The sequence below is a fragment of the Arvicanthis niloticus genome, chromosome 10, assembly GCF_011762505.2.
Source record: "Arvicanthis niloticus isolate mArvNil1 chromosome 10, mArvNil1.pat.X, whole genome shotgun sequence".
Taxonomy (NCBI): domain Eukaryota; kingdom Metazoa; phylum Chordata; class Mammalia; order Rodentia; family Muridae; genus Arvicanthis; species Arvicanthis niloticus.
In genome coordinates, this window is record NC_047667.1 from 41541641 (window position 1) to 41568979 (window position 27339).

The 27339-nt window shown below is 42.7% G+C and overlaps 1 protein-coding gene across 1 annotated transcript in view; it reads right to left on the reverse strand.

Annotated features, from left to right (window-relative positions):
- Positions 1 to 27339, reverse strand: part of Cacna1e (calcium voltage-gated channel subunit alpha1 E) — a 469992-nt gene that overhangs the window by 14592 nt on the left and 428061 nt on the right. Inside the window, exons 34-44 of the mRNA XM_076941358.1 lie at positions 25998 to 26081; positions 25140 to 25265; positions 21204 to 21269; positions 15663 to 15754; positions 14965 to 15130; positions 12294 to 12421; positions 7337 to 7433; positions 5266 to 5371; positions 4328 to 4435; positions 3721 to 3821; positions 3342 to 3448 (exon numbers count right to left, since the gene is read on the reverse strand). Coding sequence (XP_076797473.1) covers positions 3342 to 3448; positions 3721 to 3821; positions 4328 to 4435; positions 5266 to 5371; positions 7337 to 7433; positions 12294 to 12421; positions 14965 to 15130; positions 15663 to 15754; positions 21204 to 21269; positions 25140 to 25265; positions 25998 to 26081 — 1181 coding nt within the window. The remainder of the gene's footprint in view (positions 1 to 3341; positions 3449 to 3720; positions 3822 to 4327; positions 4436 to 5265; positions 5372 to 7336; positions 7434 to 12293; positions 12422 to 14964; positions 15131 to 15662; positions 15755 to 21203; positions 21270 to 25139; positions 25266 to 25997; positions 26082 to 27339) is intronic.

Genomic DNA, 27339 nt, shown 5'->3' on the forward strand with positions numbered 1-27339 from the left:
GGAGTGAACAAGAATTGCTACTTACTTTAATCAATAGGTTCAATCATACTAGATTTAGTGTTGAAAGAGAAGATTTGGATAGAAGAGAATCAGCTGTTGGGCCCACTGCCAGTGAGAGTGTTAGCGGAGTTTTACAACTCCCACCATAGAGTCATTCACATTGACATTACCTGTCTAAATGTCATTCATTCATTCATTCATTCATTCATGTGCCTTCTTCTGAAAACCAAGGGAACAAGAGAGACATTGCAAGTATAGCACATGGCCCCCATGAGTTCTACAGAGAACAGTTAACTCTATTAGGTGGAGAAGACCTAATATGGTTTTATGTGTCCCCAAAAGTTCATGTGTTGGAAATTTCATTACTAAAGTTATATAAAGGTAGACCATTTAGAAGATAATTAGGACTGACAAGGCCATGAAGGCAGAGCTCCCATGGTACATTACTTACTGTTTTCATCACAAACAGACCCAAATATCTGTTAACAAGGCTATTCTGTCTCTTCTCATACAATATGACAAAAAGGCCCTTACCACATATAGGCACCATGCTTTGGGGCTTCCCAAGACCTAGCATTATCATCCAAATACAAATTCTATTCTTTATAACCTACTAGTCTGAGGCATTTTGTTAGAAAAACAGAAAAAAATAATGACAGGACCCTTAGAAGCACCAAACAGCTCCATAGTGTTAAATAATTTGATCTCAGAGTGATAACCTACTTTAAAAATGGCGTCTCTCGTGCTCTTGTTTCTACCTCACCAGCCTCTTCTGGCTTGCCTGTCCTTTGCTCCCAAAATCCCATGCATAGGCTGTTTTAAGTTTGCTGAATGTCGCAATAGCCAGGCTACATCTGCCTCCCACAAAACTCTTTCCATATACTTTGTAGTCTTTGTACCAATTGTTATTTCCTTAAGAAAATAGTCTTGATCTCTGTCAGAACTCTTGCATTCCCGCATCGCATGAAACTGTTTTTCTTTCTGGAATTTATCACAATTGTACTTGAATACCACAACTCTTTTCCCTGCCAGTTTTCCCATTTAAAGCCTGGCTCTCCGGCTGTAAGCTCACTTGGTGTATGTGTGGTGGAGGAGCTGTGTCTCCAATGGTCACCACTGTAACTCCAAAGCACTCTGCCTGGCTCTCAAACCACAGATGGTTCTGAAGAACCAGCCTGTAGCTCTATGCACCCAAAGGCTTAAACTAGAAGCACATGGCTCTTTCTGATTCCTTTCCCGCCCTTACTCCACATAGCGAACCTATTCCTAAACCAGATCCATTCTCCATAATATATACCCTGATTATTTACTTCTCACCATTTCTCACCCGCTTGTTCAAACCACTGCCACCAATAGTTTATGTAACTGCCACAAGCTACTAAATGATATCATCTCTAGAAACTTTCCCTAGAATTTTCTCCTCTGATCCAGTAAATCTACATTGAATTTATAAATGAATTTTATAAGGCACAAATCTAATCATGTCATCCTGAAACCTAAAGCCCCATTATTTTAAGACAAACAATTTAACTTTTTAATCATGGCTTAGAATGCCCGCTGAGACTGGTCACTGTGCAGCTCTCCAAACACAGCAGCAGTCACCTTTCCCGAATGTTCCACTGCAATTGTAGTTCATAGGTGCCTTAGTTTACCACATTTTACCTCTTGAAGAGCTTGCTTATGGGTCTCTGTTTCTTCCTTGAGGCTATAACCTACCACCTCACACAAAGCTCTCAAATGAGGTAAGTGGCTTCCTTTCCATGACATCACAATTTCTTACCCTCCAACATTTAATCTATCACTCTTATAATTTCCCTTCTCTAGATTTGTAACCCTGGGGACTATGACCTGATCACCAATATCTCCAATGCCAGAGCCAATCCTTAGGCCAAATATGTTCTCAATAAATATTGGTAAAATCAGTGAGTAACTTTGAATCTATAAACATATGGAAGAAAAGCAAGAGTGATGATCCCATGATGTGAGTTGGTTTATGTAGAAATTCTAGACAAAACAAAGATCTCCATGCAAGGGCAAAATCTTCCACTAAGGGATCAAGGACTCATAAAAAAATAGCATAAAGCCTTGCAGTGAGGAGACACCATTTCTCTAGTCATACCTTCTTCTCCACAGAGCAATAACATGTATTTCTACTTGTTTTCTGGGGCCTAGAGCATCCAAAGACTGCCCTCTGATCATACCAAATTGTTTATAAAGATAATTCTGGGCATGTTCTTCTCTTTGAAATTTCTTAGATTATGAAGTCAGAAAACGGTTTGCAAGAACAGAGCTCTCATACACAATCTGAAAGAAATGGATGGTGTGAGCACTTCCCAATAGTGCTGCAATGGAGGCCTCACTCCCAAACATTGGGTATCCCTCTCCTGATCATTAGTGGAACTGTCCACCTTAGTGATTCCCGCTTCTACAAGCAAGACTTGCTTAAACCCAATCACAAGACTTCATTTCCAATGAGAAGAGGAGCATGTGTTCTTTGCTTCCCACTCCCCCCTTAGTGACAACTGGAAAACAATGACATAATGGGATATGTATGCTATGAGAGATCATTTCTGACTAACAGTCAGCCAGTAGGCAAGCCTCAGAAGCACTAGACTATTCTTCCATTAAGGTTTGATATTTTGCTTTCTGTTTACAAGGTCCTTTTGGTCATTAGAGAGTATAAGAGGTAGCAGAAAGTCTCTAGAATCGGAAATAACTGTTTTAAAAACCTAGGTGCTGTTTTCTCTCAGTCAGCCCCTGTCTGTTCATTTGAGAAAGTGATGATATCAACATCTATATCTATATCTATATCTATATCTATATCTATATCTATATCTAATCTATTCATATCTCTCTCTCTCTATATATATATATATATACACACACATACATACATACACACATACATATACAGGGTACTGCAGAATCAAGACAGATAAGCAAAAACTATTGCTAGAACTGTCATCCCCAGGGGCAAAGAATCCAGTGACTGTTGCTTCTCTTTCCCCCTTATGCTCAGCAATTACAGCATCCATGCTGCTAGACCTATTGAGAGAGGACAACTGAACCCCTGAGAGATGATAATTCTCCAGAACAGAACTATAGCTAAGGTGTTAGTGCAGTATAATGTGAGTCAGCACCTTTTCCTGCATCTATCGTCTCTGATGCTGGTTGCAGCTTTACACATGCCTGGCTCATTTTTCCTCTTACTCCTGCTGACAAGTCATTTTGAGACAGTCAGCCTCAGGAAGGAACTGGCTCAGAGTCTGAATCCTGGGCCCGCGCCCTGGTAGCAGAATGCAAACAGGAGTCCCGTGGACTCTTCATGTGGTTTTACTCACAGGCCAGAAACAGGGTCCTGCTGGAGATAAGGCAGGGCTTTGGCATTAGCAATGATCTCCTGAGGCAGTGATGAGGGCTCCATACGCTGGAACATGGGTGCATTTTTCTGTGTGGAGACAAAGAATTCCCGTGACTTTGTGGGAACTACTATGAGAAAGACACAACTTACATAAGTGATAAAGAAAGAAGATTGATTCCTTGTTTGACTATTTTAACCTTTTAGTTCATCGGGTTTCTAATCCCACCTCACTAGAAAGCTCTTGAAGTCCAAAACCCCTTACCACCTTTTTAGGGTATGTTATAGGGATACATGCAACCTGTGCCCTAGAAATCCATGTTTATTCATGACCCATCCAATGTGCTCGCAATGATCCTTACCTGTTCCTCCAGCTGCTGTCTCTGTTTCTTTACCTTACTCTGTTTATAGTAGTCCATGATCATCATTGCTGCATAGATCTTGCCCACAGTCAGGTCAGAGGCTAGAAGCACACGTGGAGCATAGGAATAAACAAGGATACTGATGGGCATACGCTCTCCTACCCACTCTCCAAAGCAGCTTTGCTTTCGGTCACTCACACATCTGTTTATTAAAGCTCTACGGACACCAAGTGAATGCAATAAAAGCAGTGCTCACAGTACAGGATGGTAGGAAAGACATTAGTAAGCACCACATCCCATCATTCCAGATACTCGTGTCTAAATAGCAACACATTTCCCCAAATGCATAAGGGCTTACTGAACAGTCTTATGTGGAAGAAGTCTTATGTGCCCAGAGATATTTCATTCTCAAAAGCAATGACCTGTCTTAAAAAGTTAATTTCAATTAATCATGAATAAAAGCACTTTAGAAGTAGGGGCTTAGTTTTCTAATGGTAAAGGAGCCACCTTCCCATATCGCCTTGCTCACTCTGGTTTCCCTAAAAGATGTGGCCTTGGCATGCTGGGCCACAGTGACAAGCACACTTGGAAGGAGGAGTCACCACACCTTTGGGCATGGGCACTAGCAGATCCAACATCTTTTGGGACAGGTGAGGCCAAATAGCCAGGGTCTCCTTTTGTAGCTCTGAGTCTAGCTGCTGCCTGTCTGCACCACCTAGAATAAGATAAATTATTAATAATCCAATCAAAACAGGCACAGAATAATGACGACCAAGACTGGGGAGTGGGTGGGGACAGAAGCTGAATCAGCATGGCACCTCACATACTGAGAGGAAATCTCAGGCACTGAGTGACAGAGGATCTGGCAACGGCAGCACTTCTGCTGAGGAAGCAGAATACACTTTGGCTCCTATTTTCAGTGACTCAGGCATATTCTTCCTCAGCACTCTGAGGCAGAAACCAAGATGAACTTCCTCACTGATTCTAACAGCCTCCTGGGTGCTCAGTCCATCAGAGAGGGAAATGAAGACATCCATAAGGAAAACTCCTGCTTCAGTAATACACATCATTCTTTCCATCGACTCTGTCTATATAGTCTAAGTGACCCGATTTTTAAAACAGCAGGAGAAGGCAGGCTAAAGGTCTGTATAGATGTCACAGACTGTTTCTTTCCCAGATCATAACTTAGCAATCATGATGGGAAAAGTATTGCAGTGTCCACTCTGTTGGTACCTGCTATAGGAGCTTCCTAAGAGTTTGGAGAAATGATGCTTTATGGAAAACAAATTATAGAATTAAAATTTCTATGCTCAACAAGTATTTCTAGAATGCTAGGACATGTCAGGCATGGAACATCAAGTCATTTATTTTACCAGAGAAAAGGCAAGTCTTCAAGTTACTGAAGTTAGAGGTAAAACCAGGTCACGGCATTATTGGGAGCATGGCTGACTAGACAGTAGTTCAGATGGCTCCATCCTATAGCAAGCAGGGTACAGGGTTTATAACATAGGGTGCAGTCCTCCTTCCTTCTCCTACTAATCTGACCTTTGGCGATTTTAATGTCCAGAGCTGTCCGGATCAAAGCCATAAGTGTGGAGGTGAAGTGGACTGTCATGTCCTCAGCCACTGGCATATTCATCAGGACCAACCTCTGTGTGAAGGAGAAAAGAGAAAGAGCAGGCAAAAACCGAATATATTGAAAGACACCTTGGTTTAAAAATAAAAAGGGAAGGAAAGTGCAAAGGTTAAATGCACAGACAGAAAAGAAGGGCAAGGATTCCCCATCCCCATCCCAGTCCGGTTCTCCCCGATTCTCACTAAAGCTCATTTGGTGCTGTTTTATCTAGGAAATGATGTCAAATTCCAAGGAAAGGGGGTTTGCTAAGCATTCTTTACAACCCCTTTCCCATGGGGAGTGCTAGGAATATCTCCCAGAGAGATGGCAAGTGACTCCAAGAAGTCGCTTATGGAACAGAGTCAGCTCTGAGAGGTGGCTCCACTCCCAGCTACAGAGGCACTCTCTATCTTCTACTTTACCACGAATGCCCCCAAGGTCAATGGAAAGATGGGGGGGGGGAGAGACTTGGCTCTGTTTATCTCACTTGAAAGACGTATCCTGGTGCCCCCTTTTTGAGTCTTTAAAAGATGGAATTTGCCAGCACATAACTGAACATGCAGAAAGTCCAGAACGGATGAGGAGGAGCAGGATGGGCAGGGGGAGAGTGCAAACAGGCTCTAGGAAGATGAGGAGCACAAGGAAGACAGAGTCAGAGAAGGGGATGCAGGCAGGAGCAGAGTGGGCAGGCCCTGTTCCCCTCACCCAGAGGAAGGGATCCAACTGAAATGGCCAAATCCACTTTCAGAGAGTATCTTGCTTTAGGAATTTGTGAGACTCTCCTCCCATTCCTCTCCCAATTCATTCTATCAGGGCCTCATCCCAGGGATTCTTTCCCCACTGTGTGATACTTGTGGATATTGAAAAAAGATACCATTGCATCTGCTGTGTACAAGGAGCCATGCCCTGGAGGATGAGGGTTCCTGAGGACTACATTCCAGTGAGATACTCTCTGGAGTTAAGTCTATTTGGAGGTAGCAGTAGAAGGGTTTGTGGCAGAACCATCATCCTTGTGGTAGTGGTTGGTAGTAATTGGAGCCTGCCGTTTGCAAGCCACACTCTCTAATACTCAACTAGATCATCGTGCCTAAAGCAACTCTACAGACAGCCATGTGTTAGAGTGTAAAGGTTCTTTGTATCTGAGTCCCATCTTTCTTTCTTCTGTGGCAGTGGCAACATTGCTATGATGTGTGCTTAGGCGAATGAGAAAGCTCCTGCTTAGTTCTGGGCCAGCCTACACACAAGGGAGTTGATAGTAACTATTACTGATAGGTGACAAAACGCCTGGCCCCAATGCTGTGAGCGTCCAAGCGATTCCCAGTGAACAATGTTGCCGTACAACCACAAGGAATCTACCCACCACTTGGTCATGCTAAGAAGGCAAACCTAATACTGAACAAATCTTGTGCCTGTTGTTGCTCTCTTTAAGGCCACTGGAGAAAGAAAGCTACGTGCCTGTCAGTTGTAAAATGGAAGACATGTTCCTCTTTTGTGTTTGTGTCTACAAGGAAGCTACACTGCTGTTTCTTCCTACATCACAGGGGAAGAAATTTGTTATAAGTTTTCCTTCTAAAAATTTCTTCTAGAACAATCCTTAGCGATTGCTCCATTATTTCCCTAATTTACAAGTGAAGCCATATTTTTTTTCCCTCAGCTTTTTTGGTTCTAGGCTTCCTTCTTGCCAATCCAACTACTCCCCGGCCACCACTCTGCCTCCTTTCAAAGGAAACACACCACTTAGCAGCACCTTTCTGGTAGCCCACTCACATGAAGCCACACACGTGTAGGAACACAGTAACACAGTAAAAGGTCCACGGTGAACAGCATGAGAACTACTCCTGTATCCTTTATGACTCCATCTCATGGACCTTCCTGACTCCTGAATCCTTGCTTCCCATTTCCACACCCCCAACCCAGCTTCCTCCCAGAATATGTCCTCCCCACAACTGGATCCCATTTCCTGTTGGTCTCTAGCCCAGAACAAAGGAAGGGGTTGTCTACCTTATAGGCCACTTTGGAGGGACATCTCTTGCCGAGGCCTAGCGGTGGTGACATGAGAGTCAGCATTTCATACATCTCAGTGTAATGGATGCGGCCACTGCTCATAGGGGTGGTGAGTAGGGGCGGGACATGGGTGGGGCAGAAGGGGTGGCAGGGACAGGAAAAGGGGGTGGAGGGAAGGATGCAGACACGTAGGAGAGAGAAACAGCATTCCCAGAGAGCAAAAACAAAGTAATACAGGAAACAGAAGAAAAACAAACAAAATGGACAAACAGGAAAAGAACAGGAGACCTGTTAATCAAGGCAAATCATACAAGTGACTCCGTCCTGGTGCAGATTTATATCACGCCCCACACAGACCCGGGAACACTAGTTACAACCTCTGGTCCCTCTGACACAGTCAGAAGGTGCTGAAAGGGGTCGAGGGTGGGGCTCACTTTCTCCTCCTTGGTTAGTTGCTGCGCTGGCTTTGTGGTTCACTGCATCTAACCCCAAAGTAACACAAGCATGTCTTCAATTCCCAGGGCTGTGCGTGAGCGGTATAAACCGGATAGACGGTGCTCCAGCCATGGGTGGGTGGGAGTTTCTGGCCCCTACTGGGGCTGGGATGCCGGCCTGGAAGTCAGGCCTGTCCCCTGCCCTGAACCCACAGGCAGAACGTCGTGTATCCCCCCTCTGTGGTGTGTGTGCAGCAGGAGGTGGCGGCTTGCGTTGAAAGTGGTGGGCTGAGGTTGCTGGTCAGAAAGTTGGCCCCGTTGCTTCCACCTGGCTCCGTGAACAAGAGTGCTCTTTATTCCCCAGCATGCACCAGGTTGATGGCATGCTGGGGACAGAAGAAACAAAACCAGGAGGAAGAGGAGCATCTTGCATGCCATGCTACCCTCCCCAGCTCTCCCACATGCGGCTGCAGGTTTCACTGGGGTGGAGTTTAAAGAGTCTCAGCAGAGGCAGCTGTTCAGCCTCCTGAGTTCAGAATCAGGGTCACCATCCCAAGTCAGCTCCATCCATCACCTAGGCAGACATCCTTCCTGAGCCTGTATCTTCTGCTGCCTGAGCAGCGCTTTGCTTTCCTCCCATAGCATCTGAAACAGGGTTCGTATCTAGCAGTCCTGGGCTTGGTAGAGTGACTAGGATACTGAGTATCCAGGGTGAAGCAGAGTTTGAACTTTTATCTCTGAACCTGTTGGTCTAACCAAAAAGTAGTGACTTGGCAATTATGGCAGACCCTTTACAAGTGTGACTGGCAGGCACCAAAGGCATTAAATAAGCAGTTCAAGGTCCTTCTGGGTCTGTTGAGGTAATTTTAGTCTCTGTGCTGTGAAATTCTCTAATAGTTCCCAACCCATGATTTTTAAACTACGTTCAACCCATTGCCCTCTTCCCCTCTGTCCTACAGCTTGCTTCTATTCCTGATCCTGGAAAAAAGCATCCAGGATCTGGGAGGGGTGGCAGAGGTAAGGATGACTAGGTTCACACTTTGACTCATGTGGGTCAATAAAAATGAAGGTCTCTCGAAGGGAAATCAGAACCCTTTTGCTTGATTAAAGGATTTCTGCATCCTGGAGAAGGGAGAAGTGCAAACTAAGGTAAACGGGGATGTACGTGTGGGCGCAGAGCAGTGTATGTGTATGAAAAAACAAGACAGATAGATCCTAGTGGCCTCTGTATTACATCTTTAACTCTCTTTTGCCTTCACCATAAAATGTGCCCTTCTTCCTACATGGCAGCTGCTGGTTCTGGGAGGGGTTGGGCCTCTTTAAACTCAAAGGAAAGCAACATGAAGGTTCCCTCATGTGGCGCAGTGGTGGTGGAGCAGAGGGCAGAGAGGGTTAGATGCTGCATCCCACTGCAGGTCATGGCTGAGGACTGGGAGGCAAACCTTGCAAGCCACCCTGTAGGGGCAGTTCTCTCCCAGGCCCAGAGGAGGCGAGATCACCCGCACTAATTTGTACATATCCTTATACGGGATCCTGCCGCTGTAAAGAAAGCACAGGTGAGTTAATAAGATACCCAGAAAAGAACGGGGAAGAAATGATGGCTTCTCCCTGCAGTGACTGCCCCCAAAGAGGGAAGAGCAGTTTATTGGTGCCTGACATAATCAGACCAGAATGATGAGAACCAGAAAACGAGTGCCTTGCCAAACTAGTGCTCTCCCAATTTTCAAAGGAAATCAGAGTCTATCTAATATCAAAAGGAACTACCTAGTGCCTAAAATACCCAGAAGTACCTGTGTGGCTCACAACCTAGCCTGAGGAGCCCATGCTCCAGTTAGGCTTCTAAGAGCAAAAAGACAGCTACTATGTCTCTGGCCACTGTCCAGAGCAGATGTCAGGTTGCCAACGTGTGCACTACAGAACTCTTTGCTCTCATGCTCCTACTGATTATAGGCAGTTACTCCGGGCCACCTGTCAGGGGCAGTGGGGAGTCAGCATGTTTCTGTAGCCTGCAAGAGACAAATTTCCCACTAGGCTAATTAGCAAGAAACAGAGTTTGCATGAGAGAATTTGAAAGGGCTTTGGATCTCTCTGTGACATATACTGAGTTCAGCTTGGGTAAACTCTGCTCTATTCCACAGGAGCCTGCTGGGATCCATGTCCAAAACACAATCTGGGAAGATGCTCCAGAAATAGTCCCCTGTAGCTCTATTCCAGCCACTCGGGGTCCAGATTGATTTTGCAGAATTCCAGGAACACTGTGATCTCTTTTGATAACCTTTTCTTCCAGTAACCTTCAAGAGACTTCTGGCTTCTTGTGGAATGGGAAAAATTGACACAGGATTAATTCTCAGTGGTTAAAACATCTTCCCTGTCAGGGACCAGAACAAGAAAGCCATGGTGGGATCTGACGGTCTGTATGTATAGAAACGATGAGCACACTATCTCCATGTAAGCATCCTTTTGGGAAGCCATATCAAAGCAAATGTTTTCTTCAGCTTCACTCTTTCTAGCCTTTTCCTAAACTGGTGCTGTCTTGTTTCTTTCCAGACAGTAGCTCACTAGTATGTCCAGTGTCTTACCCCTTGAAATGATGAAAAGTAACCATGCGTCAATTTATTTTTACTTCTTCAGAGTAGTAAATAGCGGCTTTCAACCCGTTGCTTCTTCATATGAAGATCCTGACTCATTGCACTTTTTGCTGGTTTCTTCTCAACAACCTTATTCCATCGAGAAAGCCAATTAAAATGTAACCAGAATAATTAGTAATTCTCTCTAGACATTCAAAATGACAGAAGGAGTTCCCCTCTCTGCTTGTTTGCTCAGGTCATGTGACCAGGTCTTATGATCAGTCCTGTTAGAGCCTCTTCCCAGCAACTGCAACGGAGTAGGGGCATTTTTAATGCTCTTGGCATTTAGAGCCACAGAGGAAATAAAACCAAAGGAAGAGCTGGTTCTGAGAGCCAAGGATGTCTGAGTGAGGCCAGATGTGCAACACCATCCTTTGGTAACAGACAGTTTCTCTTCAGTTAGGTGAGTGAATAGGCATCCAAAATCAAGGCCATAAATGCTTTAAAGATGGTGATTCTCCTCATTTCTGAGTTGCCTTCACATACCATTGTCATGAAGTACCTAACAGTAGTATGCATGATATAATAACATGCTCACAAACACACACCAGGCTAGGTAGGTATCATTATCACCACTTGATAAATGGTTACATCACTTGTCCAAAGTGAGAAAACTGGTAAGATTCAGGCTGTGCATCATAGTTCTCCAAGCCACTGCTGGTTGCATACTAAAACTCTTAGTTGGAAACTGAGTCCAGCAAGGAAAATCTGTTGCTTAGCCGCTGTGACAGGAAGGGATCTACATAACCCCATGGACTAGATCATTATTACAGAGGGAAAAGGACTTCTAATTCCCCCCACCCCCCATTCACCCTGAAAACAGTTAACCCAGGCTTAGCAGCTTCACCAATCGGTAGATTTGGGGAAGAATCGCACATCATGAAGGGAGTATCAGGTGGAAGCAAGGGTGGTCCACTCCTGTGAAGAATAGCATTTCCTGAAGTATTTTTGGGGTTAGGGGCAGAATGGGGAGAGTGGTGAGTGAAGACCCAGAAGCTAAGCTGGCCTGGACCAGCAAAGCTTTTCATTCATAGAATGTCATCCTGTCCTCATCAGCAAGGGCTAAAACACTGTCTTTGTTTCTGAAACAGGGGTCAAAAGACTCTTTTTTTTTTTTTTTTTTAAGAGTGAAGTTTTTGACAACAGTTTAATAGTAAATATTTTGAACTGGAAGGTCAGACCATCTTTTCCCCAGTTATTCAATGTTTCACTATAGAGCAAGAACAGCCATAGACAACAGATAAAACAAATGGCTGTGACTGTACCTCTATAAAACCTCATTTGTAAAAGCAGTGAGCCAAACTTAACTGACAGCTGGTAATTTGCTGACCCCCACTCGAAAGTCTAGATGTCACATCACATCGGAACTATTGGACAGTGAAAGACAGCAAAGAGGTCAGCCCTGCCAGCTCCTGCCATTTAACTCAGTTTCATGTGTTAAAAGCCCACAAGTCTAGAGGGCATCTGTTGGAAGGACCACCTACTTGATTATCTGAAATATAATACCAGAGTTTTAATTATCGGTATATACTGAAGAATGAGGAGGAAAAGCACTAATGCCACTGACCATGGTGGCCAGATATGTCCCATTGGCCCCAGACCTCCTATCTCAGTTCCTGGTGACTCGTAACAAAAAGCAGGGAGGTTAAGCTCCCCTGGTTGTGTAGTCAACCTAGAGTATAATGGGATTGGCAAACAAGGGTACAGCCTGTCCCAGAAGGAAAGAAGGGGTATGGAATGCCCAGGAAGAGAGGATTTTGGCCAATGGCTTGATACCAGTGCCTCTTCTGTGAGCTACAACCAAGAAGTGTTTCCTTCCCTTCTATAGCAGGCAAGTATTTGAGTGACTGATCTAGAAGCCCCTGATATCTGGGGGCTAAAAGACCTACGCACCATGCTGCTCGGTCATATTCTGCCCAGACACGGACAAATTCATCCAAGTGGTGAGGCCCCAGGATGGAGGAATCTCGAGTCAGGTACTCAAAGTTGTCCATAATGACAGCCACAAACAGGTTGAGCATCTGGAGGGCAAGGAGAAGAGTTAGGAGAAGCTTAAGGAGGAGTTCAGGAAACAGATTGACAGGCTTCAAGGCAAAGTTCCTAGGTAAGACTTGGGGATCTTGCTAAATGCAACTCATTTTTATTATTCACACTGTGTATCTCATTGTGAGTTTATTTTTTATGCTGCTTTTCACTTGCACAATACTTCATCCACTGTCGTTACCTGTTTGATTTACTTAATTGTTCTTGTGGCAGCAGAGGGAACAGTGGTTTTCACATTCTTAAAGGCTAGAGAAAGTCAAGGCCAGATAACAACATTCTCTCTCCAGCTTCTATTCTTCAGCCTGCTTCACAAAAGAGCCCCCCCTCCAAAAGCACAGTGGGAGCCAGAGAGCTAAAGAGCGTGCTCCCTCTGCAATGCTGCCCATGGGTCTGTTCTCTATCATGTACCCGGTATGTGCCAAACTCGGGTGCTAGAGATATGAGATATTACTTGGGATATGAGGTAAGAAAGGGCTAGTCTAGAGATAGACCCTCATGCCTAGCACAGTGTTTAAAGCATCAGCTCTTTGAGAAAAATAAATACTTCTGATTTGTAACTGTATTCTTAGCTCTCAGTACATGGCCTGGAATATCAAAGGGCCTCCGAAATCTCTGTTGGATGGTTGGTTTGAGATGAGCAGTGTGTGACTGGCCCAAGGTCACAAAGTCAGTCTTATTGTAGGGCTGAGACTTGAAGGCAGGCCATCTCACACTGAATATAGCCTCATTAAAAATAACATTAATGTGAATTATGTAGCACTCTCCGTCTCACAATTCTAAAAGTAACTGTACAGCCTCCAATTAATTTTCCACTTTTATCTCTGGTTTCTTTTAAATATTTATCATTAAACATTTAAACTATATAAGGTAAAGTGGAAAGGTCTACGTGTCCCTCATTCTGTTCCAACTTATTCTTATTGATAAGTATTAATCCCTGTATGTTGGTTTCTTATTTACTGGAGCACACAAAAAGACTATGTCTTGCTGACAGTTCTACTCTGGTGCCTAGCTCAGTGCCAGTCATTAGTAGCCACTTGATAAAAATGAGTTGAAGATGTAAGTGTATTAAGTTCCTTTCAGTTATTTTCATTATACATTGTGCTTTCAGATTTATAAACAGTTCTGTGTTCTTTTTCATTAAAAAAGTTTCACATCCATAGAAAAGAGGTGCACTAAAATGCATGCATTATCTCACTGTGCATAGACTACTGCTGTCAAGTGTGAGGTGTGTGTGTGTGTGTGTGTGTGTGTGTGTACAAGTGCTCATGTGCATGAGTATGTCATAAGCACACATGTGTTTGTGTGAGTGCATGGATGGTATACACCCACAGAGGCCACAGGAGGATACCGAGTGCCTTGCTCCATCACACTTTGTCTTATTCCTTTAAGACAGGTTTTCTCACTAAACTTGGAGCTAGGCTGGTGGCCAGTAAACCCCAGTGATCCTGTTCCCCTCCCTCAACACTGCCACAGCACTGGGATTATAGGTATGTGTGCAGCCACATACAGCTTTTTACATGGGTGCTGGGAATTGAAACACAGGCACAGCAAATGCCATTATCCACTGAGCTATCTCCCCAGCCCTTTCCTGACACGTTTATACCATTTTTAAAGATACTATCCAAGAGGAAGTGCCTTAGCCTAGGCTAAATGGCAACAAAGCCAAAACCAAAAGGGGGAGGGGACTCCCAGAGTCTCTTTATTCCCTACATTAACCTATGTACCAGGCAGAATTGTCTATCTGCAGACCCCTTGCTGTCACTGGAAAGCTGAACTGTCAGATGTTTCTGTCCCCTTAAAGAGAGAAATAATGTCTGGGTATGAAACAGTTAAGTTACTTTTCAGTGTACAGCCTTGGAATTGACCACTCTTGAGCAGCAGCTATATTTTAGTGTCATATAGTTTTGTACAGCCAGTGGCATTTGCAGTGAAGTTGAGCTGAGGGACATTATGGGAGTCAGAAGGACTACAGTGACCTTTTCATTGATCTGGTGACACCTTATGTATTTATTCCATCCATCACTGCTAATCTGATGTGTAGGGAAGACATTTCTGGATGCTTCCTCCAAAAGAAGGAACTCAGAGGGCATTTCAGATCTCTTACCACTTCCCTAAGTGGGACTGTTCTACATATACTCCTCAATATTCACCAACACCCAAAGTAATCGTGTTTTTACACCAGAACACTTGCCAGCTGCCATCTAATTCAGTGGCACCACAGTCAGGAGGGAATCACATCAATTACACTGCAATAATCATCATTTGCCTCTGATTAACCCTATAAGTGTCTATTTTCAAAATACCTTTTCATAGACAGTTAAGAAACAGAATCCCCCAAACAGATACAAGTCTTAACTATTAAATAAACTACACGAGGCACAAAGAAGACAGGGGTTACCCGGGTAGCTCCAGAGTCAACAAGAAGCTTGGTGCTCTATTCCTAAATTCAAGAACTCATCCTGTCTTACAAGAACTCTCTCCTTGAAGCTGCAAAGACCTCAGCCAACAAGATCTTACTCACCAGGAAGGAGCAGAAGAAGATGAAGGAGACAAAATAAACATAGGCCAGGTCAGTGCCACAGCGCTCACTCTCGTTCTGCCCCGAGGGTGCGGTGGTGTCGGGCTCACAGCCCTTCTCACCAAGACACGACAGCATAATCTCCTGCCAAGCTTCCCCCGTGGCACTCCTGAACACAGAAATCCATCTTAGTTAGAAGTTTTTATGTCCCATCTCACCTTGGGCCTCTTCTCTATTCACGCATAGGACTTTTTTTAGTTAAGCCAGTGAGGCCCCTTTTAGTATCTTTCACATGGAGAAGAAGAATGGAATGAGGTCCCACCCACCACGTCTCCATCTGTTGAGGGTCTAATCTGATAGTAGAGAAATAGTGGTAGGACCCCAAGACCCCGCATAAACACAGCTACTCAAGGATTCAGGTCTTAAATTGTTCCCATCAGAAGCTATGTGCATCTCCTCTCCCAGAATCCCAGAGGACAGGTTGAAATACACAAATTAACTGCTGAGCCAAAGACAGCGAAGAAACTTTCTGAATCACAGGGAAGTTAGATTAAGGCATGGTCTCCTCCCACTACATATCCTAACAAGAACAGCCGAGCAGAATGAAGAGATCAAGATCTCTCTCCATCCAAGTGCTTCTCCTCACCTTGGCAGCTGAAGACCATGAGGTCTCCAGCTTGAACAGTTGTTCATCCAGTTACCTGAAAAGCAGCATGAGAGACCCGAAGAAACTCCGGAAGTTGTTGTGCCGGTTGATATGACTCTCCTCATCTAACTTTATGTTTCCAAACACCTTAGGGGAGATAACAGAAATCAATGAGCAGAACTGAGTTGTGTCACATGTCCGGCACGTGATTATTAGAACACACAGGCAGGGTAGGTAGAGTACAAGTATGACTTCTTGTTACTGGTCTCTGAAGCAGATAACCTGGTGTGAGGAAGCTGACTGACTTCATGTTCTTGGCCTGAAATGGAAACTAATTACCTCCTCCACTGCTCCAGCAAAAAGCAAAAGGGACTAATGCTAGCAATATTCAAGAAGTACATAGAATGCAAATCCTTTAAAGTTATTCTGCATATGCACGGCCTCTCCTATGCTTAAATTGGAGATGCATTTTAGTCCCATGGTACCCAAGCAATTTACCAAAGACATTGCTCAACAAGAAGACACACAGGGTTACCCCTCTTTTCCCATATCTGATCATGAAGGGAATATCTGTATTTGCCAAAGATGCCATTTATGGTTTGGGCAGAAGCTATCCTACAATATGCAAGCATATCAGCTCTGCGAGACACAGCTGTACATTCCTTAGATATATTTTTATTTAGAGACTGAAGTCTCAGGAATCTGTTATCTGAATGGACAGCCAATGGAAATGAACCAAATGCATCATCAGATGGACATAAATCTCATGAAACAGGTCACTTAGGTATAAGCTAAGAGCAAAGTCTGGGTAATAGGATGAATGAAGGATAACTGGGCACATGAAAAGAAGGGCTGGAGACAAAGCCCTAAGTTATATACATGGGGTCCTAGTTATAGGCCATTGTACCAGAAAGGTAAATAAAAGAAAGGAAGGAATGGGTATAGAGAGAAAGAAAGGAAAAGAAAACAGATAGCCCTGGCTTACAGGGGGGGGGGGGGGAGAAATAGAGAGAGACAGAGACAGACAGAGAGACAGAGACAGAGTTTTGTTAATGTACTACTGGACTCTGATCACTGACATTCATAGGAAAGGGGGCAACACTCAGCAATATTTATGCACACACAGAGATAAATGATGACAATAATTCCAAGATTATTCCTTCAATGAGAAGGGTGCACTCTCCTCCTCCACCTGTGCTTCAGAGGTCAGGACCAATCCTTCCAAGTCAGCGCTGGAACTGACAACTTCAAGGGCCACCCTTCTACCCATCTGAGATGATTTCCAGCCTACATTTAGTGGGCTTCAGTTTATTCGATGTATGCTAAATGGAACACGTTTTCCCCTAACAGTTTTGAGAGTGTGCAATTGAGGAACAATCTCTGCCCCCAGCTATTTTGCTCAAGTAACTCCCACTGACACCTGCTTTGGGAATTTGTTCTCAGTGCTTTTTTTTTTTTTTTTTTTTTTTTTCAAAACCCAAATACTACTTGTCTTCAGGGAGAACGGAGGTGGCAAGCCAGGCAGCAGAGGGGAGAATAGTAGGAATAGATAAGACAGCAGTGGCTCCTCAAGAGACATATGAGTTTTAGAAACCCCACAGAAGCAACCAACCTCCTTCATCCTGGATACTTCATGAAGTGACTGTTGTATATCTGGAACCAGTTTAAATCTCCTTCTCTCTTCTCATTCCCTTAGCTAGAAATCTGTAAGTTGTACCCAGTCTATCACATCTGCACACGTCACAGGGCCTTTTCTCCCTGGGACTCTCATGGCAGCATCATTAATTGTCTGAGCAATGACTTTTCTCAAATGCTCCATGAAGCAGTTGGAGAGTGCACTTTGATTTTGTGCACATGATGTTAGTGTGACTGTCAAAGAAAGCATAGCTATTTTGAATATTTTCTAAGATAATTTTAAGGCCCAAATGGATGTTTATTATGGAAGTGGTGGGTCTTAAAATTTTTTTGCATAAAATTTCCTCCCAGCCTGTTACCACCCACATCTCCTATACCAAAGGCTATGAGAGAAGAAGAAGTGTCACTTCTGAGAGTTGCAGGAAAATCCAGGCTTCCATCCATTTTCACTTGGAATTAAATGCAGGACTGGAAAGCTCTGTTTGTATTTAACCCACTCCTCTACTATAGTAGGAACTAAGGCCAGTGGAATTCAATAGCTTAACCAACTTCACACAGCTGGACAGCTACAGAGCTAAGGCCAACAGCATCTGTTCTAACAACCTGTGCATATTAACTCCTTCCCATAAGTGACAAATTACTTATTTGTTGTGCAAAGATGTCATCTTCTCAGAGGACTTTAAAGGTGCAGAATAATGGTTTGTCTTTTAGATCTATCTGGCTGCCCTTTATATCCACACAAAAGTTTACTCCTCTTCTTCTTTGGACCTTCTATTTGTGCTGGGCTCTTACATCTTCAGCTCTGTTTCTGACGGTTACCTTCACTGTCCTGGAACTCACTCTGTAAACCAGTCTGGCCTCAAACTTAGAGATGCACTTGCCTCTGTTTCCAGAGTGCTAGGATTAAAAGCTTATGCCACCATACCTGGACCTAAATTGTTCTTTAATTCCTTCTCAATTTTCTTTAATTCCTTTTCACAAGTTTACCCTGAGGTCACTCACTACTCCCTGTGTTTTATTTAATAATCAGTGTTTCTTTATCTCCTTGAACACAGGATTTCGCTCCATTCCACTTCCTGGTGACCCTATTCTCCTCAAATTGTACACATTGTATTTTTCCTTGTTCAGCATCCTCCTTTTCACTATAGACCTTCACAAGAGTGAACACCAACAATCACAAGACAGAGTCAATACTAGCTGTTTTGAGATTTCCTCTGCCAATGAAATTAATACCAATACTCTTAATTTTAGCCCCAGGCAAACTTTTTTGGACAAGAGCAAAAAGTCACATTCCTTGCCAAAATATCATAAGAACAGTCTCTTGGCTACATACTAACATTTTTCCCCTTTGAAACCTCTTGAGCCAGGCTCACGTGGCTCAAATCACCCTCAGCACTGCTGTCCTCCATGTTCTACTAGGACAGCCCTTTAAACTCCACTTAAAGCATTCAGATGCTTTTCTAATCCAAAGTCAACATTTCTCCAAACAAAAGCATGGTCAGGCCTATCACAGCAATAACCCATTCCAATGTTTGTCCTAGTTAGGGTTTCTATTGCTGTGAAGAGACATCATAACCTTGGCAACTCTTATAAAGGAAAATATTTAACTGGGGCTGGCTTACAGTTCAGAGCTTTAGTCCATTATGGACTCCATATGGAGGGAAATATGGCAGTGTGTAGGCAGACATGGTGCTGGAGAAGGAGCTGAGAGCTCTACATCTGGATCGCAGGCAGCAGGAAGGAAACTGGCTTGAACTTTTGACACCTCAATGACTATAGACCACCCCTACAGTGACACACTTCATCCAACAAAGCCACACTTTCTAATAGTGCTACTCTCTATGGACCTATGGAGGCCATTTTTATTCAAACCATCATAGGTTTTGTGGTGACTGCATTGGATATGGTTTCTCTAGTAACACACTCTGGAGTGTGAATGATTTGTACATGGTTGTGGTTCTCTGTGACAAACCAGGCTGGAGTTAGCCAGCTAAAGCAAGCCGCAGTGGCAAAGGCTTTAGCATCTTTGTGGAAAAGCAGTCCCCACTCACAAGTCAAAGAAATACTTGCATTTGCTCTTCTGATGGGATGAAAGAAGGCACAGTGGAACACCCTCATAGAAACTGGGGTGGGGTGGGGAGAAGAAGAGATGGGATAGGGGGTTTGCAGAGAGGAAAGTAGGAAGGGGTACAACATTTGAAATGTAAATAAGTAAAATAACCAATAAAAAGACAAACAAACCCCCCCCCCCCCCAAAAAAAAAAACCCATTAAAAACAGACAAAAAATTGGTTCCTGGCAATAATAATTGTAAATGGGTGATTAAAAATAACTGATACAATCAAATTTATATAAAAAAAAGAACTGGAGGTAGGTAGGTAGTTTTCAACATCAGCTTTTTACTCGTTATGTTATCTGAGAACATGAATAAAATTAAAGGCTACTTAACCATGCTCAAAGTCAGTGGAAACAATGAAATTCAATTTCTCCTGATTATACTGACCATCCGCCTTGCTCTTTCTCTTGTATGCCTGTATATACGTGTAAGTTTGCATACAGGCATACAGTAAGCACCATACCTGGCACTGAAGTAAACATTATCACCAACAAAGTAAACAGTAAGCACCATAACAAGTAACTGAAGTAAACATTATCAGCTGCAGTATGAATCTTATCAGTAGACTTGGAGATAGTATCATTCCACCTTACTTTGCTTGAAGATGAAAAGGGAAAGAGCTATTTTATCATACAGAAATTTATACTGAATTTAATTTAACCAGCTATCAATTTTTCATTTGAGACTATGTAAATTCCGAGGGAAAGTTTGGAGGGAGGGAGTAAGTAGGGTCTTGAAATTATCAAGAGAGCATTGATGTTTCATGGCAATTATCTATTGCTACCTACATCATTTTATATATCTATTGTAAGAACTTCAGAGAAGAAAAAAAACTCAGCTTTTCCACAGCCCTTACATATTTTGGTGCTGTGGTTTTGGAGAATATTCTCTAGTCGTAGAATTAGAGGAAGAGTGAAAATAAGAGGTCTTTTGGAAAGAATCGAGGCAAGACTGATGATCAGGAAGTTTGGAAACTGAGGCAGTGACTCCAAGTAGCCAGGTAGCCAGGTAGCCAGGTAGCCAGGTGGCAGACACCCCTGAGGAGGCATCCAGGCTGCCTGGCTCCAGGGAACTGTCAGATGAAGTTCGTAGAGGGGCTAGTCATACAGCTCTTTAAGTCAGAAAGGATGCCTTCTTTAGACAATCAAAAAACCTGTGGACCCCATCAAATAAGTTAGGAGGTGCATGCTTATTGTTTATAGAAGCAGGTCATCTACCCCAAATGACTCTTGTTCTTAGAAAGAACATTTGGCTTCTTGGGGTTCAGTAAAGCTCTAGCTAGCCACACAAATATCCAGGACAGAACCTGATCTGCTATCAAGTTCTAAAAGTTTCAAGGATGTGAGTAGGCCAGGGGATTATCCAGCAAGTTCTATGGTCGTGTACAATAAGAATCGGTTGGAATGTGGCTCTGGGGCTCCCTAGGATGGGCAATAACAGGTCTTAGAGAACTCAGACAGTTAAATATAGATGCATTTGGTGTCATCACTTACAGGGGGAACAGCCATATAGCTTTCTTTTTGGTCAAGTCCAAATAACAGAGAGCCTCAGAAATAAGCCTTACTTTAGTTGCAATGAGATTCCCTCTCTCTGAAAACAGTGACGTCATTTTGCTTTAGTTCTATTGTAGAAGCCCAGCTATACCTAAGTCAGCAGCATGATCAGAAGACCTCAGATGAAGCTCCCAGAGCAGACCACCCTGAATACCTAGGGAACCACTTGGCCCATGTGAAGTTCCCATGGTCATAATGCAACAAGACCTTGGAGAAGTTTCTTAGTAAAGTGACACTGTACACATCATCCTCGACTCTTCCAGAGACAATGTGTGCCCCATCAGGCCACTCACCTGCATCCCAATGATAGCATAGATGAAGAAAAGCATGGCAATCAGAAGGCAGACATAGGGGAGAGCCTGCAAGGTAAGCAAAAGATAGCAATTAATCAAGGAGACCATTACTTCTGCAGTCATTAGCAAAGCAGCAAGCAGCTCTTGCCTGAGGCTATTTGAAGCAGGCCTGACACTGATCCTTACAGCTATTCTGTTTGGAGAAGTCTTTCCTTTTTAAAATACACCCAAGTCTTCTGATGGATACGTGACCCCTATCTCCAAAGAGAGCTAGCAAAACTTTCTGAGTTTAAGAGACATTTTACTTGACATGCAGAAGACTGATAATCCTAGCAACTGTGACCCAAATTAAAGAAGAAGAAGAACTAAGTTTTGGCTTCAAGGTCTCTGTGTTTCTCCCTCTCATCCCCACATCTAATGTATCACTCATAGTAGGGGATCTGGAGACAAAGCTAAATGAGGTTTGCCTTGTTATCCATTCCTAGAAGTATCTTTCATATTCTGATGAAACACCATTTTCCAGTGCTTAATCCTTTCAATATTTTATTGTATTTCACATAAATTCCCCTAAAGCCTGCTAAGTGTCAGCCATTATAAAACTGTAATGAATCCATGAGACAAAAATGTAAAAATCTATATTGTGTATGGTTACTGCCATTTTGCGATGATAACACTTCTATATAAAAATAGAAGGCAAGGACTTGCCTTTGATATTCTAGGGCAGGGGCAGACACAGGACAGTTGAGATTTGGAGCAGGATGGCCCAATATAGTTGTGTGGTGATCCTTGTGCTGACATGAAATTCCCTCTACTTTACCATTCAGTAAGCTCCCAGGCAGCCAGTGCCACTGTGAGTCTCTATCTTGTCATGAGTGTACACACCATGAGTCCCAGGAAACCAGTCAAAGACTTTCAGATGGCTGGAGCAGGGCAGAGCTTATCAACAGAGTTAACAAAATGAAGAGCCCCAAGAGGGACTATTTACAACTTGAATAGAGTGTAGGCTTAAATTTTTTTTTAACCTACTTTTAATGATGGGTTTTAAATGCTTTAACCTCCCTTCTAGCCCACCACCCACCAGAGGTAGTGAGAAAGAAAGGTTATTAGGATATGAGGGAAGTGGACCTGTTTAAAAAAAAATTTTTTTTTTTTTTAAGCAAATCCCATTTGCATTGTCAGGAGATTAGCAGTTCAGTTTCTGGATTTAGCAGTGGCAGCTTGATCCAGTAGCAGATACTTCACGAATATACCAGCAGTCTAGTTCAGCATTGTTGGGATAGTAAACATGAGTCAGCAGTGGTACCCATGACCTAGCAGAGACAGCTAGGCCTCGGCCAAGTCGGCATGAGTCAGCAGAAAGAATTAGGACCAGCAGAGACCCCAGGAGAAATTTTTTGACGTGTGTGTGTGTGTGTGTGTGTGTGTGTGTGTGTGTATGAACTAAGTGAAGATCAGTGAAGATACGAGACCAAGAAGCGTTGCAGAGCTATCTATGCTTAGTCATTGTCTGTTGGTTCCTATTTATACTTCCTCCAAATATCATGTCTGTCTTAGCAAAACTCCATGTCAATCTGTATCTGCTGACATGACTCTGCCAACTGGCCTGAGTCTGTAGAAGCAGCAAAGAGCTGCTAGCACACCACCAAAAGTTTTTTGGTGCATTTCTTTCTATGGAGTCATGACAAATGGAGCTCTCCAACTCGATCTAAGACAGAACAATACATGTGTTTCATTAGCAAAGAATCCTTCACCACACATCCTTTCACGTGCTTGTTTAGCAAAATATCCTTTTACCTGTGTCCTCTTCAGGAAAACACTTCTTCATGTGCTTGCCTCAGCAAAACACTATCTGACACAACTGACTTTCCAGAGAACCCTTAAGTTTCCACTTCAATAAAGGACAAATTAAAATGCACCTGAAAGCCAGTGAGAAGGCCCCTTCTCCATAAAGTGCTGATTCCCAGGGTGTAAGGAAAGGAATGACTGCATTTCCACAAGGATTGACACAAGGAGGCAGGTTCTCTGATGCCTGCACTGATGCCCTATGCCCTAGTCTACCCATTGTTTGTGCTTTGTCCTTCCTTCTCCACTCAAAGTCTTCAGTCCCAGACCGTCTTTCTATTCTAAGCCTTAGGGAGAAAAACCAAAGATTCCATCTGTTCTCCTAGCCCCTGTTCTTTCTGGCCACAAAATGTATTCTAATACAAAATAAGAGAAAAGAGGTTTGACATTCTGAACATGCTAGAGACAGAACTGGATGAATCCCAGGATTAGGTCAGAGTAGGTAAAGGCAGTGGTAAAGTGTTAATATTGGACACCTCTCTGCTTTGGATTTGCGTAAATGAATTTGCCTTTTACACTTTTGTTGTTGAGCAATCTGCTTCTGTATAGTACCACAGAACCTTCCTGAAGAGGAAATGCCCATCCAAAATACAGCCCCATGGGGATTCAGATGCACTTGCCTTCTGTGTTCTCTGTAATACCCACTGAATACGCTTCCCATTTGGTTGTCAGTTTTTGACATAATTTTCTTTAGCTTCAATAGGACACAGTGTCACAGAGTCTCGGTGATGGGATAACGTGACAGTATGACACTTACTTCCTAGACTCACTAACAACTGATGCTTGATGGGCAGCCCTTTCAAAATAAAATAAAATAAAAAACAGCTTTAAAAGCAGGCTGTCTATCTAATTCTAAATCTGAACTCACCCGAGAATCAGAGGGCAAATTTGTAAGGTTTTGAAATTCTCCTCTGTCATCTAACTGTGGAGCACTAGAGTTCATTGGGGTGAGGTCTCTATAGGAATAACCCTGCCAAAAAATTGGTTCTTGCTAGGATACAAAAGTCAAGGCCAAACCTTGGAGCCTCAGCATGCTTGGCAATGACTCGTCTCAAAATTTCAAAGATTCTGATAAGGAAGCAAATCAATAAGGACTATATTGGAATAAATAATATAATAAGGAAACTTCCTTTTTAAGTGATGGCATACCATAATTTTACTGTCCTGTCTTCTTAAATTTAATTAAATGTATAGTTAAATGGAGGAGGACAATTTGGTGAATTTATGGCTTGTCATCTTTGAGTCAATTTTATCAAATTTACTTTTAATGCATTAATTGAAAAACTTTGTCTGCAAGAAAAGAAATGCACCCAGGTCTCAGACATCTAATTATGTTATTTGTTAGATGTCAAAAGATTTAATTTATGCTATTTTTAGAACTCAAAGAAATACAAATATGTTTGGAAAGTTTACTAATACTGCCAATGAAGTGGGTTTCAGGTACCTAGGTTTTAACAAACCTTTATATGCCTACATGTATGCACAGTCCTATGAGAATGTTTAAAAGAAACATATTGTAATAACCTGGCCAAACAGTCTTAGCTTTTACAGGACTCAAGTGTGTGTGTGTGTGTGTGTGTGTGTGTGTGTGTGTGTGTGTATGGGCTATTCATTCAGCAGTTCAAGAGATGCCCAGGTTGAAGACATGATAAACTGTACATGAATCATCTTTTTATGAAGCATGAATTGAAAAAGTCCTCTGAAAAACTTTTCCATGAAGTAAAGTCACTGACAAGTTTCTGAACATACTGAAGGCATCTGATAACAGGAGGCTGACTTTATGTATGGGCAGGATTGCTCAAAGAGATTTAGAATACTCAAGGATAACACACAATTCATAAAGCATGTCCCTGTCTCAGTGCTGAGAAAAAAAAAGGTCCATTACAAAGTGAAAGTGATACATTATTTTTTAGAATAAGATTCTGTAATGCAAATATGAATTGATCACTATCCAGCCAGCCTGTGCTATAATTAAGAACTATTTTATCAATGCTCCTACTAAACTTCAAGTTTGTAAACTCATTCCTAGCAGTGAAGGAACCAAGGTGAGGATCTGTTGTCTGGGATGTGGTGTCCTCCCAGGGAGCCTCTTACCTTAAAGGACTGCACAAAGGTCCACAGTAAGATGCGGATGGTGTAGCCCTGTCGCAGAAGCTTTATGAGTCGTGCAGCTCGGAAGAGCTTTAGAAAGCTCATGTTGAAGCCACTGGTGTTCACCAGCTGGTGGACCAAAAGGAAACATGTAATTAGTGACAATATGCTCATTTAGAAAGATCTAAGCACTGGTATTTTCACATTTATTTCTTATTCAGATCACAAAATAAATGGCAGTCTCTGTCTTTTGCAGTTAATCTAACTCCTGTTGAGGGGCACCCAGTGAGTCTCTCTCCAAGCCTCCCAGCAGAGCTCCTCGGGTCCTAGGTAGATAGATGGGTTTCAGGAGTACCCCAGCACACTGGGTAGGAAAACTGGCTTCCCCAATTTCCCCAAATGTTCTAAATTCTACACTTTGATTCCTAAAGAGCAGGCTTTAAATTCCCTTGATAAAATGGCGTTCTGGTATTCAGTAACTACAGTGAAGCTCTCCATGTGTTCTTTAGGATGAAATAACTTAGGGAAACACTTTAGGTCTAAAAACCCTGAGATTAAAGACACTTTGTTTCTCTTTGGAGAATTTACCCAAACACCCAATATTAGCCTTCTTCCAATACTTCTATTCCACTTACCCCACTAGATATCTGCTATCTGAGTCATACAAATGTAATTAAACCTTCTATGAGGATTATCACCATCCCCAAATTTGTATTCTCTTGTTATTGCTCAAACTGGACTCCTAACACAAAGTGGGCATGTTTTATTGGATGGGTTATAAATGGACTGTATGTGGAGAAGCTGTTTTTAAATACTAAACCAGGATACAGCTTAAATATGGGGATCTTGTAAACCATTCACCTTGCTGTCTGTCAGGATAATTTCTGTGATACTGCCGATCACGGTGATGAAGTCGAAGATGTTCCAAGTATCTCGGAAATAGTTCTGCCACATGCATTCAATCACATGAACATTAGAAAAGGGAAAAGAAAAAAAAAGACATCTTTCCTTACGTAACTTTGTCACTTGGAATTAAACCTTGTCAATCCATGCATAAGTTCATTCTAACTTTAGGCTCAGTTTCCTGTTTCTAACCCGAAATTCTGTTTCTCCTTTACTAATTTGGGAACTCTTCATTTTTAAAACAGTTCCCCAACTATTTGTAGACCATGTTTTTGAAACTGTCACTAAACATTCCATAAGAAAGTTTTCTTTTTAATTAGCAAACATTTGTTTTTCAACCATGCTACTAAGTTTCATCAACAAAGAAAAAGCTTTACATTTACAATGTATATACCCTTAGGGAATTGGGATAAGTACACAGCCATTAAACATTAAGTGTCATACAACTTTAACTTCTTAATTATTCTTATTGCTTCAAGAGGCTGTATAGGACTAAAGGTTACAGACAACCACAAAGCTGGCTTTTCAGAACAGCTGATTGACAGTAGGATGAATAGACTCCAACTCCCCCACCCTTTTCTCTGCTCTGTTATACTATATGAGTAGTTAAGTATTATATATAAGTGAGATTGATTGACTATGATATAGGGGAGATATAAAAGACCCAGAGACTCCACCAACCAGACAACTCCACTTGCTTCAGAATGTATGATGTGTCCATCCAATCTCAGAATAGCACACACCTTGGGCTACATTCTTTAAAACAGGATACCCACTCCTCCAAATGTCAACTTGGCTTTCCCCTTGTCACCAGGTACAGCATCAGTTTTGGAGCACCACCCAAGTGTCCTCTGCCCTACTGTCACAATTACCATCATATGATCTTATCCTCTGTTCCAGCTCATTTGTCCTTCTTGTGGGTCTGAAGGTTAGGTAGTACCAAATGTCCTAAGTTTATATAGTACTGAATAGAAGGCTAGGCCATAATAGTGAAGCTGTGCCACAGAGAAAGGATTGTGCAGAGGGAGGTTATGTTTAATGAGCATCACATATTGCAGACTGTAAGACAGCTCTTGTGTTCTATGTGAGAAAACTAAGATTTAGGGAGATCTCATTGCAGAGCCACATGTATTCTAGAGTGAGCTTGTATGTGTGTGTGTGTGTGTGTGTGCAGATGCATTCAACTTTGTGAAAAACTTCACTTGGCAGTGGAGCACTTAGCTCATTAATAAGGGACCAAGTGAGGTCCTGAAGATCCCAAATTTTCTAGGCTCTCCTATTCCCCATCCAAAGGTGAATT